This window comes from Oryzias melastigma, linkage group LG16 (genome assembly GCF_002922805.2).
Source record: "Oryzias melastigma strain HK-1 linkage group LG16, ASM292280v2, whole genome shotgun sequence".
Taxonomy (NCBI): Eukaryota; Metazoa; Chordata; class Actinopteri; order Beloniformes; family Adrianichthyidae; genus Oryzias; species Oryzias melastigma.
In genome coordinates, this window is record NC_050527.1 from 26,709,971 (window position 1) to 26,723,714 (window position 13,744).

The 13,744-nt window shown below is 43.8% G+C and overlaps 1 protein-coding gene across 6 annotated transcripts in view; it reads left to right on the forward strand.

Annotated features, from left to right (window-relative positions):
• The window catches only part of LOC112136656 (DNA-binding protein SATB1), a 69,870-nt gene that overhangs the window by 53,688 nt on the left and 2,438 nt on the right, over nt 1–13,744 (forward strand). For all 6 annotated transcript variants that reach the window (XM_024258502.2, XM_024258506.2, XM_036215765.1 and 3 more), the window contains one exon: nt 11,728–11,934. In XM_024258502.2, the coding sequence (XP_024114270.1) occupies nt 11,728–11,934 (207 nt within the window). The remainder of the gene's footprint in view (nt 1–11,727; nt 11,935–13,744) is intronic.

Sequence of the window (13,744 nt, forward strand, 5' to 3'; positions counted from 1 at the left end):
TGAATAATTAACTTAGCCAATGAGTTATCTTGCGAGCCTCCAAAATGAGCCTATCTGTGATTGTTTAATGGACGGAGGAATTCCCACCAGCGCCGCCGCCTGTTTGGCCGCGCCCCCTCCTCTTCGCGGGGTCGCACTGAGCATGCTCACAGCACTTTGTGCGTGCGTCTCCTGCCATCTCTCTCACTTACGCCTTACATGCCACCTCTCACCCCATCTGTCTTCAGCTCCCGCCGTCCTCCTCGCCTACCTCCCACCCTGCAGTCGGAGTGAAGGATCTGCTCTCAGGATCATATTTTATGCATTATTAAATGATAAATGCGAGCAGCAGCTATTAGCCACCTCGCTCCAGCCAAGCGCTTTCTAGTCTTCCAGACTGGTCTTTTCCTGAAAACGCTGGGTATCTACCCGACCGTCTCCTGACAGACCACACAGGGCTTGTTCTGAGGCCCATTCCCACTAATCTGATCAGGCAGGCAAATACGCCGGGAAAAGCGCTTTAATGATCCCCCTAATTACCTCAAGTCAATACCAACTGTATTATTAGACTCGGGGAAAATATTCCATTAGGGTGCCCCCCGTGGGAGTCCCCCCCGTGCGCGCCGATGTCACGCGCCGCGCGCCCCCTACGCTTGTAATTAATTTTATTTACACACGCAGGAATGCACAAGGTCGCACCTGCAGCCCGGAGCCGCCCGGCTCGGCCCGCCTAATCAGATCTGTCATAATTACCATTCTGCATGCTTCTGACACACGCCGGGAAATATTTCAATTTAACCGCCGCCACCAGCTCCGGCAGATGCAGGAGTGTGAGGGGGGGGTATTAGGACCAATCCGAGTCCTCATCCGGCTCTGAAGATCCTGGAGCTTCTGTGCTTACTTTCACACCTGATTAAATTTGTTATTAAAAATTAATTTCCTGCAAGTCGGAGTAAAACTTTTACCTTCCAATTATTTAGTTTTATTAGTATCTGAAGAAAACTTGTAGAGCCATTAAATCACTTATTTACCTGACATAGACAATTTGCTGCATCCTCGCTATTTCAATCTCTAATTCAATAAGATCAGTCGTGATTTATCAGCTTAATTATACTTTGATATTAGCAATTAAACCCCAGCTTTGAATTAAATCTCAATCAAGCTCTTATAATTGACGGAATCAGACTCCATGTAGGTGCTCTGTGTGCGTCTGTAATGGAGCTGCAGGTTTTTGTTTATCTGGAGTTCATCTCCGCCGTGTTTGTTATCTCGTGTGCATTCATCCTCCATCTGCCTCATCAGTATTGAGCAGAAAAGAAGATAAACAAGAGGTAAATTTGTGGTGGGAGAGTTTTGTTTGAACACCGTGCAGGCAGTGCGATTGCCCAAATATCAGCCCACCAGCGGCTAAACCAGATTACGCCGCCATTTGAACAGTACTAATATTTGCTACAAGCCTCATCTGTGACTCGTTTTTCAGCCGTTTTGCTCATGAGATCGATCTGTAACGCTTAACACGACGACGGATTTAATAATATGTGATGCTGATTGATATTTATGGGGCAGGTTGGGTGAGTCGCCGTGCTCGCCGCACCACGGGGACACTCCCGGGTGGTGGTGGTGGTGGAGTTGGTTGCAGCTGTCAGGAACTTTGCAGCAAAGCAGTAAAATGTATTGTTAAAGGAAAAAATGCGAGCCACACAGATGTTTAATGCGCTCCGCTTTTTGATGGAGCGGTCATTTGCCTTCGGTTATTCTTTACGCTCCATCTGCTTCTATTTGCTGCCTGGAAAATTCCCCCAAAAACACCTTACCGCCGCGGCGCCGTGACGTCAGCGCTGGCTGCCATTGTTGCGCAGGGCCGTTTCCTGCCGTCAATCTGTCCACGTCCACGGCGTGCTCATTGTATGTGCAGAGGTTGCGACCCCCCCTGGTTTGGCGGAGTCGTCCCCGCGCGGCGGCAGGATGACGCGGCGGTGATTCAGTTCCTCTGCTGCGGCTCAGCAGCTGACATCCCCACAAAAGAGGACGGTGACACAATCTGGCAAATGAAAGCGAGTGGTGTTGACGGCGTTTATTAATGACACATTTTTAAAGGGACAAATGATTTATATGACTGTGTTTTTTTAATCCTCCAAAGGCTTTCCTGGAGAGTTCACAATCCGCTTTAGCGTTTCCTCTTTTGTTGTTGCAAATGAAGCCATCCTTCGGGCGGCGTGCTAAAAAAAAAAGTGGCTTAACAATAAACCCTTTGATTAACATATGGTGCACAGCTTTGAAAGGTTATAAAATAGCAGCTTTTTGTTGGAAATTCTTGCCACTGTCGTCTTTTTTTTATCGTCAGGAGCTGAGATGAATCCACGATCTGGTGAGATCCTGTAAAAGTGGATGAAAATGTTTCAGTCCCCTCAGATTTTTGGACACATTTGATCAAACTATGAGAAGAAAAACTGCAAGATGAACAGATTTCATTTTAAAATCAGAACTTCTGTGGTACAAACGTGGCTAAAAAGGAAAGAGGAAGCACCTGTTGGTTGCTCCGCCCACTTTTCATTATTGTAGAATCCACTCTTGATCAAAACATTAAATTTCCTGGTTTGAGTGAATATCAGCCACATTAACAACATTCTGCTGTTGTTGAAGATCAACTCCATGTCAAAACACTGCTAGCTGTCAGTTCTAGAAAGCTCACGTCTGTAATGAGCAGATCAAACAGACTCATCTGGATGATTTGAGATAATTATCGTCTTAAACTCTGATATGAACAACAAATTCACTTTTTCTGTCGGCTTTGTTGCTCAGATTCCAACCAGAAGGAAGAGAAAATATTTAGACTATTTGTTCTTCACTGAAGGTCCAATGTTGGACGGAAACGTGAATTCCAATTCGGGGTGTCTATTGGCAAGATACTGATGATATGATCCGTATCGGGATACACATGGCACTACACAGTATGTGGTTCGATACATATGGCTCCATACGGTACATGTTGCGATACATGTGGCACTCTATGGTACACATTACGGTACATGTTGAACTATATGAAATGTATCGCGATACACATGGTACTATAGATGCATATCGGAATACACTTAGCACTATATGACACATATTACGCTACATGTGGAACTATATAGTACATTTTGCGATACACGTGGCACGTGCCACTATTTGGTACGTACGGCGATAAACGGGCCACTATTTGATGAGTACTGTGATACACGTGGCACTATATGACATGTGTTGCAATACAAATTGACATATTGCTCTGTATGATGCATATCGTGATGCCTATGGCACTAATATGGTACATATTGCGATACACATGGCACTATACAAGTATATATATGTATCTCGATACATATGGCTCTATACGGTACAGATCCCAATACACTTGGCACTATATGATGTACATCTTGATACATGATGTACATACGGTACATGTTGGGATGCATGGCTCCAAAGGATGCGTATCGTAATACACATGGTTCTATATGATATGTATCGTGATACACATGGCTCTATATGATATGTATCGTGATACACATGTCACTATATATGTATCGCGATACACATGGTTCTATATGATATGTATCGTGATACACATGGCTCTATATGATATGTATCGTGATACACATGGTTCTATATGATATGTATCGCGATACACATGGTTCTATATGATATGTATCGCGATACATATGGTTTTATATGATGTGTATCGCGATACACATGTCACTATATATATATCGCGATACACAAGGTTCTATATGAAATGTATCGTGATACACATGGCTCTATATGATGTGTATCGCAATACACATGGTTTTATATGATGTGTATCGCGATACACATGGCACTATATGTGTATCGCGATACACATGGCACTATATGATGGATATAATGATATCTCCCAAAAAACTCCCATATTGTGATCTAGAAAAACCTTTACCTGAATATTAAAACACCTTTCACATTAAAAAATCGTAGCAGTGTGTACAGTGGGTGACTGCGTACCTGGTCTCAGTTGTTCTTCCTTTATTCATAAAGCATCTAAATCCATGATTTTATACAGTGCCGGTAACAAGTTTGCAGTCCCGTTTCTATCCTTGGTCAAAAGTGAGTGTGAATGTCTCATTTTGCTGAGTAATAACAATAACTGCGAGGATCAGAGTTCACATCTATCACTCACATGATCTTGTTTTGGTCGCCGTGTAGAGCTGCTCTACTTAAGACAGATAAGACAATAGTATAGTCTGAAAGGAACATAGACTGCAGAAGAGTGGAATAAAAGTCGCACTATGCGATCACATGACCAAACTGAACAAAAAAATCATTGATGTTCTTAAATCACGGTTTGGCAATCCTCTAGATGTGTAACCAGTACCTATTTAGGGTATTGGTTAGGGGTCCGGTTCTGAGGGTTGGAGACCCCTGATTTGCAGATGTGGCCGGTATCCGTTAGCAACCTGGAGGTTAGGGCCCTCTTATTTAACGGGAACAGTCACTACGTCAAACAAACGACACCAAACCGCACCAGAGTTCACTTGCAAACAAAACGATGAAGTTCAGGTGATGTTTCACACCTGACATGCAAACCAAACCATCTGAGTCAATGTGCTGCAGTGTGGACCAAACAGCTCAGTGTGAAAGTGTCGACTTTAAGAAGTCTTGTTCTGGTGTTTATCCTGTTTTTGAACTACTGTATCATTTTGACCGTTTGCTTTACATAATTCCAGCAGATTCTGAAGCGATTCTGTGTTTATGTGATCAGCTGATTCACGTTGATAACATAACTGATCAAAGATGTTGTGTATGTCAGAGAGCTTGTTATTTAGGTGTTGGCGGGGACATCTCTGGTGTTTAAAGGGTTAAATCTCCAGTAGTTAGTTTTTGCAGGAGCTTCACATCTCAGAGGTGTCATCAGTTCTGGGATGGATCGTGGTCAGAGGTTCGGCCCACCAGCAGGTCTGAGCGTATTGTGTTATGGCGGTTTTCATCGGCAGCTCCGTCTGCCAGCTGTGTGGAGGAAGAGTGTAGTAAAGCCTCATCCTCCTCCCACGTCCAGCTCGTTGTGAGACACAGAAGAGGTTCTTTCAGCTAAAAGCGTCCTCTCCTCCAACCACACTGCTCCCATTTCCCAGAAATCCCCTCCTCTGACTCTTCCTCTTCATCTCTTTGTCATTTTCAGTTCTCGCTGCGCTTCGTCTTTTCATTAGCCGGACTTTGAAGTTTTATTTTTGGCCGCGTAGTAATCAGAGGCTAGACGGGGGTCAAATTGATGGACATCTGCTGGCTTATTTTATTTATTTTGGCGGTGGCCGAGGTCATCTCGATGGGGCTGATAACGAGCAAATGAGATTAGGGGGAAGGTGTTGGCCGGGCCATGTGACCGGTCTGCCTCACAGAGAGGGCCGTTTGTCCCGGCTCGCCTTCGCCGTGTTCTGCACAGTCGGGTGAATCAAAGCTGGCCGCCGGTCTGCTGAGGATCATGGGTCTGCGCTCTAATGCGAACTCCTCACTCATTGAATTTAACACCTGACGGCGCTGACTGACCCTCTGCTGGGATCTGAGCTGCACGCCACCGTGGAGCTGGTTGTTGTTCTAAACATATTATTAATTAAAAGTACCAGCGGCGGCGGATTATGCTGCAATATTGTCGCAGGTGTGTGCCAGCATAGTAAGATAATCCTGTGCCTGTCAATATATATTCAGCTTTTCAATGAACCTGTTTGCAGCATCTGTGAGTTTAATCATGTTTTACCCAACAGACTGCATTCCCAGATCAGGAAATCACTAAAGAATATTAATTATGAGGATCAGCTGAGAGGACAGTCTTTGGTTTAGAGTGAAACTTGCCTCAAATCTTTTACCTCATTCCATGTTTGAGATTGTTTGTACCTGAGAACAGGTTCTCCAAGACGCGTTTGAATTTTTTAACCTTCTTTAAGATTTTTATAGCTTTTATAATCTATATCGGGGTGTCAAACTCCATCTCACAAGGGGCCAAAATCCAAAACACACCGTAGGGTGCAGGCCGAACAGGATAACATTTATTAAACTTACTAAGAATAAAATGTTTAAAACTTTAAAACCGTCATTTTTAACATAATTATGAACTAGATATATAGCATTACCTGCAATAATGCTAGTGTGAATGCTGTAAGCTGAATTTGATAGCTCAAATCACTGAAGCTGTCAGCTAAAATATTAGCTAAATGTCAAATTAGCCTACAAAAAACAAAAAAAAGAAGCTTAGGTTAGCCAAAACAGCTAGCATGTGGATGAAAAAAATAGCTAAACTTCAAAATAACCTAAAAAACAGAAAAAGCCTAAAATAGCCAAAACGGCTAGCATGTAGCTGAAATATTAGCTAAACAGCCTACAAAGTCTTAAATGCCAAAATAGTCCAAAAAGTTAGCAGAATGCTAATTTTTAAAACTTTAAAACTGTAACTTGGCAGGAATATTATTCCAGGATAAATCAACTTAAACCTTAAATAACTTTCAATATTAAATATGTTTTATCAAAATTATACAAGTTAGAAATGAGCACAAGATAACATCGGGTCATTAATAACAATAAAATGATCTGGAGGGCCGGATCCGGCCCCCGGGCCTTGACTTTACATAGTGCCTTCTCAAACTATTCGCCGCAGCATTTCCTTTCATTTTATGTTCTCGTTGCTTTTATGACTTTTTATTGTTTTAACTTTTGTTTATATGTATTTAATGCCATCAACCTCGGGTTCTTTGCATTTCACCAGAAGAGTTCTGAGTCTCCTGATCTCTTCTACAAACCACATCCTCCCAGATTATCTCGTAACCATGGAGACGACCTGCTGCGCATCGACTCTAGATGCTGGAGGAGGTTTGTGGTGTCTCTGTATTGTAGTCTGGATTCTGACATCTCGTATCTCAATGTTGAGACGTTTGTGACACAAGAACCTAAACTGTGACGAAATGGAGATTTAAAAAAAGTGAATTTAAATGTTCAGACACATGTTAACGTTTGGAAAGGCAGCATTTATTTATAGATTTCTCACACCAAGTTTAAATTACATATTTGAACTTTTTTGTGTCCATTTTAGCCTCTCTGTGACATCAAACTTTTACGTTTCCTCGTAGAACGAGATCACCTTTAGCGGCTGGAGGAGGTTTCGTCCGTTTATATTTCGAGGTCACAGGGGGCTGCTGGGGCCAGAATAGACGAAAAAAATAATAATAATACATTTCTAGGTTTTTTTTTTTTATTGATCCAGTAGTTGACAGAATCAATGCCAGGAAACCAAATGTTTGTATAAGAATTTAGTGAGGCAGAACTCTCAACCGGAGCTGAAACTGAACAGGAAATGCAAAAATACTGAGACTTGAGGAATCAAGCAGTAACGGGCGAATGCACGGATATTTATTTTATTATCTGTAGGCTTTTCATCTCAGGACGGCAGGTGAGGCACTGCTTCCCCTGCCTCCTATGACCGCACGTCCCTGATTGGTTAGTTTTAACAGGAAAAATCTGGAAAAGCTGAATTCTCTGCTTGCTCTTGACTGGACTATTCCATTGCTGCTGAGGGACGGGGGACGACAAGACACTTTGACATGATCAGTCTGATGCCCTTCAGTGGTTTTGGTGTGTTTGTATCACAGAGTTCGATTATAATCGGTGTGAAGATTATTTCAGGTTCTTTTATTTAGTGTTCAGGGGATCTGGATTCTGTACCTCCCTTGATCATGTGACATTTCCCCAACCGTCCTAAAGTGGTCTCAGGTTCTCAGGAACGTGAAATGGTTCAGATGTTTGTGACTCAAGAACCTCGATTAGAAGCAACAATCAAATCAAACTTTATTTCTGAAAGAGCTTCTCATGCTCTGCAAACCTCTTTACATTTAAAAAACAGACTCAAGTGTCAGAATCCTAACGAGTATTTTGACGTTCACACACCTGTAAACTCGTATAAACGTTTGAAAAAGCAGTTTATTCATTTATTTCGCACAAAAAGTTTAAATTAGAATTCAAAGATTGAACTTTTGCTTCCTAACATTCTCTGGAAGTTTTTGAGATATTTTTTTATTTTTGACATTTTCTCAGGTTTTAGCAGCTCAGTGACTCAGACTTTTGATGTCCCGTTCCTCGCTCTGCTCGGCCAAGTGGGCGGGGCTTAGAGGTCAACCGCAGACTAAAGTGAGGCGATGTGGCACATATGGAAAGATTGTATCTGCTATTTCTAGATCTGTGTTAAAACATTGATTTTTGGATGTTCGTCCCTCTGACCACCGTGGACGGCGCCGCCCCTCTTCCCATCCAAATGTAGGTTATCTGTGAGCGATTGTGACCCCTTTAATTAATCACAGCGTGGGCTCTCGGCGTTCCTCGGGTTGTGTGTGGGTCTGCAGCCGGGCCGTTCGGCGCTCTTTGTTCTGTGTATTTATAGAGAGCCCTTAATGATCTTCAGAGGCGCTGCACCGAGGAGCCCCAGATTTTTGTTTTCTGGAACGTGTTGGGACACTTCAGCGGCAGGGGCAGCAAGTTGCCTGATCCAATCAAGAGCAGTTGGTGCTTGTCAGCTGCGGTGGAGTGCTTCCACAAATCACATTAAACAATAAAGAGGAAAACCGAGTTACCGCGGCGTGATCGTATCACCGGAGCGCGGGAATGCCGAACAGCCGGTCCTGCTCTGCTGCAAATGCTTTTAGGCCGGACTTCCCACCGCAGCGGCGTTCCGCCGCTTCCCGAAGACGGGTAACAGGTTTATTTACCCTTCAGACGCCGACTTTTCCTCCGGCTCTGCCCGCCCTGTGGAAGCAATGCAATTACACAAACACAAACGCCTCTGGAAGCCGCCGTGGAAACTGCTGACTGTCCGACCGACGGCGCCTTAACTGCCGCTCGGCGTTCATCGCAGAAACGTTTAGCAAGTGTTTGTGTTTTTCCTCTGCCCCCTCTGTGAGGCTGCAGTCCTGCTCAGGAACTGTTGCGGTGATAAAGTCTCGCTGGCGTGGAGCAGAAGTTCACGGCGTGCTTTTGTTTGACGGCTCTGCTACTTTGGGTTTAATCCTGCTGGTTTGGGAGTGTTTGAGTTGGATTACTCCATGGCTGCGGTACTGTTTCCTGGCTTTGACAAGACGGTGTGTGTGTGTGTGCGTGTGTGTGTGCGTTTGTGTGTGCGTTTGTCAATACCGAATCAGCTGAAACCACAGACAGCCCAACCGGAGCGCCGTCCAAATCCCTTTGCATGCAAATTAAAAACGCAACAATAAACGTGGCAGAGGAACAAGGTGGGCACGCAGGCTTTACGGCCCCCTCTGCTCCCCCCTCCTTCATCCTCATCTGGTCTTTATGTTCCTCCTCCTCCTCCAGAAAACCTCACGGGTTTGATGTGGCTTATGGGAGGAGCCGGAACGGGGGACGACCTAACTGCTGAGTTATCTCCGGCGCGCAGCGAGGCGGCGAGCCGCTGCCCCGCGCGTCCGTGCGCGGGACCGCCGGCGCCGTGTAATCCCGGGGAAATGAAAGGTGCTGCCGCGCACTGGCCGGGAGATTACAGCGCCGCTCTGTCGCGCTGCCAGGACACGGCGGCCGGCTCAGAGAGAGCCGTGCGTGACGCCGAGTCGCCCCCGTCCTCTCCTGCAGCTCCAGCCTGTTCGCTCTCCCACTCAGACCCTCGCTGGGCCGCTCCTCTGCGCTCGTGCTCGCGCTCTGATTGGCCTGCTGGGCTCAGGTCATCACGGCTGACCGCGTACCTCGCCTCCTGAAGGGCCTTCAGCCGGCTGGCCTCGAGGCCGCACGCACCTCCCTCACCTGCAGTAATTACTACAGATCAACATGAGATGTGAGGGGAAATCAACTATCAGATGAATCGATTACGATCCATAAACGATTCTGAATCGTCTTATGAATCAATAATCAGAAAATTGATATAAGTAACAAGCAGAACTAAAGTCTGACATTCCTTGAAGACCACACAAACACTGCCAACCTTTGAAATCACCTCACAGAAACGGATAAACCTCAGCGTCGATCAGCCAATTTGAACAAAATTAAACATTTATTTACGTATTTAACCAGGAAAAAATCCAACTGAGATTCACTGATCTCTTTTTTTAGGGGAGTCGTGGTTAAATATGGATGGAATTGACACATTTTCAGAATCATGATATAATTCCATCCGGAGGAAGACGGTAGAAACGGTTCTGGTGGTACCAGCGTGAGTGTAGCTCGATAAGTTCTGGTTTCAACAGCCTGAAAAACAGTTTGGATATCCTAAAGAAACTTCATTTGGAGCTTTTCTAGCGAAGGATGTGAGTGTTCTGTGGTGGAGAATGAGGATTTCCAGACACTTTTACACACGTTTAAGCAACACCTTCAATGAAAACTCTATGCCAGGAGTCTGCAGCTCTGGAGCTACGTGAGGCTCCTTTACTACTTGGGTCCTCTGGTTAAAAAAGATGTATATTATATAATTTAGATTGCTAAGTTTATACATTTATGCCTGAGGTACGCCTCAAAGATAAACTATGTAAAGGTTTTTACATCCCTGATGACTTGAAGAGGTCTTTGTTTGCTCTATACTTCTACACTGATTTCAAATACTAAAGACGTCTGATCATTTATTAGTTTAAAACAAATATTATCTCACGTTGACAAACCTGCACTGGGATTATCTGGTCTGGCATGAGGGGTCTTTTATTTTGAAAGGATATCATGAGTTTCTGTCAAACAGAAGAAAAAGTGTCACATTTTAAGAACATGCTAGTTTATCTTTATATTTCTGTTTTTATTCATGCAACAAAAGAAGCATAAATCATATTTATTGTTAAAAATACATTGGAATGAATCCAAAGCAGTATCAAAATAAGATTTAGCATCTCCTAAGTTTTAATCAGTAGAAAACAAAACTGTTTAAGTGTTAAACGTTGGCACAACAACCGTAATTCTGTGTGTATAGACATAGATTGCATAGAGCAGGGATGTCCAAATCAAGGCCTCGAGGGCCGGCCTCCTGCTGGCTTTTCAGAAAATCCTGCCTTATCTTCTGATTACCTGATCAGGTGTGTTGAGCCAATAAGGAGCTTCAATGGCAGGTTAGTTGGAAAACATGTAGGATGAGCAAAGTCGAGGCCCAGGGGCCGGATCCGGCCCTCTGGGTAATTCTATCCGGCCCTCCAGATCGTTTTATTTTATTGTTATTAATGACCCGATGTTATCTTGCGTTTATTTCTAACTTGTATAATTCTAAAAAAAATTGCATTTACCACAGTTTTTTTTTTTTTGTGGCTATTTCGGAGTTTAGCTAATATTTCAGCTTCATGCTAGCTGTTTTGGCTAATGTAGCCTTTTTTCCCAGTGTTTTAAGCTATTTTGAAGTTAAGCTATGTTTTTCAGCTACATGCTAGCTTGGTTTGGCTAACCTAAGTCTTCTTTTTTCTTTTTTTTTCCTAGTTTTTTAGGCACACTTGGCATTTAGCTAATATTAGCTAGCTATTAGCTTTAGCATTTTTAGCTATCAATTTTAGCATCTTCAGCGACCAAATTCCGCTTCTAGCATTCACACTAACATTATCACAGCTAATGCTGTATATCTAGTTCATGATTATGTTCAAAAGTTACGGTTTATAGTTCTAAAAATGTAATTCTAGAGTGTTTAATAAATGTTTATCCTGTCCGTCCCGCGACCTCAGGTGTGTTTTGGATTTTGACCCCTTGTACGATTGAGTTTGTGGACTCACCTGGCGTCCTCACCTGTCCTTCCAGGGCTGGCTCTGCGAGCTGCTGCGGTGGAAAGAGGACCCGTCTCCGGAGAACCGGACCCTGTGGGAGAACCTCTCCATGATCCGGCGCTTCCTGAGCCTGTCGCAGGGCGAGCGCGACGTCATCTACGAGCAGGAGAGCAGCGCCGGGCAGCAGCACCACGGCGAGCGGCCCACGCACCTCATCCACCTGTCTGCCGACCCGCTGCAGGTGAGCGTCCAGCTCCGACCCGCTCTGATCAGTCAGAACCACAAACATCTTGGATGAATGAGGCGCCCAGCAGCCCTCTGACCCGGTCCGGGTTTCCTCTGATATCACTAGGCTGAAGTTCTCCAACAGAACCGCCAAACATCAGACATCTGGCGTATGAAAATAACACGCAGCCTTCCCAACGGTGGAAACATCTTAATGAAGTACAATAATACTTCTATTAAAAGTCCGTGCCACAGCTGACTGGCTGATCACTTATTCGGTTACTTGGATACCCGCCTCACAAAGACGCTCATTTACTGGATATAAATAAGGTAATAGGATTTCTTTACAAATCAGCCGCAGCAGATATGGAAGGAGGGACTTTTTCAGAACACTTAGCATGCAAACAGAAATGGGAGAAATAGAATTATTCTTGATTTAATGGTGTGCTCCATAAAAGACCAGTGTTTGAGGGTTTCTGCTGGCCGCTCTCTAATGGGATGCATGAGCCAAACTGGCTCACAGTCGCTCCACGCGGGTCGTCGTGGCTCTGTGGGCCGCTACAGGAAAAAAAAACTCATTTTTGGTGGATTTACGCAGCTGGCAGACGAACTGCAGAGTTTCTGAACCCCATTATGGAGCACAGACTCACAAATGAAAGAGCTGCTATCCTGCGGGTCGACGGGGACCGCTGGCGACCCGACAAGGTTGAGCATCGACTGTACATAAGAACTGGACTGAGTAACTCCTCCCCCTGGCGTTCCAAACAGGAAATCCAATAGACTCCAGTAGAGAAATGACCATTCTTGATCTGATTTCTTCCTGATAATCCTCTTTTTTTAATATTTTGTCTGTAGTTGAAGTTATAAAAGTAATAAACGGACCAATCGGATGCCTCAATAAAAGTAGGTGGAGCCTGTTGGCCCCCACGTCTAACTTTAAAAATGTTTGACAGGTTTAGGTTCTGTCCGAATCTACTCATTCTAAGTTCACTAGAAATTCCCAGAAGTCTTTGGAAAAAACTAGCATGCATCTATGCTCACTAGATTAGCAAATATAGACCACAATGCATTGCGGCCAAACGATTTTAAACAAAAAAACGTGTTTAAATGTAATATTTGAATAAACCATCCACATGTACACCATCAGAACAGAGTGGAGTCATAAATAAATGTCGTGAAATGTTAATTTTTATTTGATTTTGACTTGATGACGTCATATCTGAGGTTTAGAAAAATGAAAGAAAAGTCGTGAGCATCGTGTCCGAATTACTTTTAAAATCCAGATAGTTTTTTTAGTAGTTTTCAGACATAACTTTAGTGTAGCTCTCTTCCAACAAGCTCCCTTTTTATTGGCCAGAGTGGTTCCCATAGAAACGATGACTCAGACCGACTCCGACCAATCAATGCGTTCTATGGATGTCTGGTTCCACTATCAAAAACTGGTGTCTGAACGACCCAGTTTATTTGGAACTGGAAGTAAACCGTTTGAAAAGCTCCGCCCCTCCAACTGTCTCCACCAATCATTCTTGGAGGCTCAATCATGTCATCAGTCTGACCAATCAAAAGTTGTGAACATCATCTCTTTTTGACTCCTAAAGTCTCACAGTTCTAACTACAATAACAGCTAAAGTTCATGTTTAGCGGTGTAGCTTCCTGCAGGATCTGGTGTCAAAAGTGGAAAAAGTGAATAAAATAAAGAAGCTCAAAGACGTGAGTTTACACTGCATCTCCCATAATGCATTGGGTTAAAGTAACAGCACATCTGCACTATGCTACTAAAATAAAACCATTTATCTACTCAAAAATAAATATTTTTTGTTGAAGTT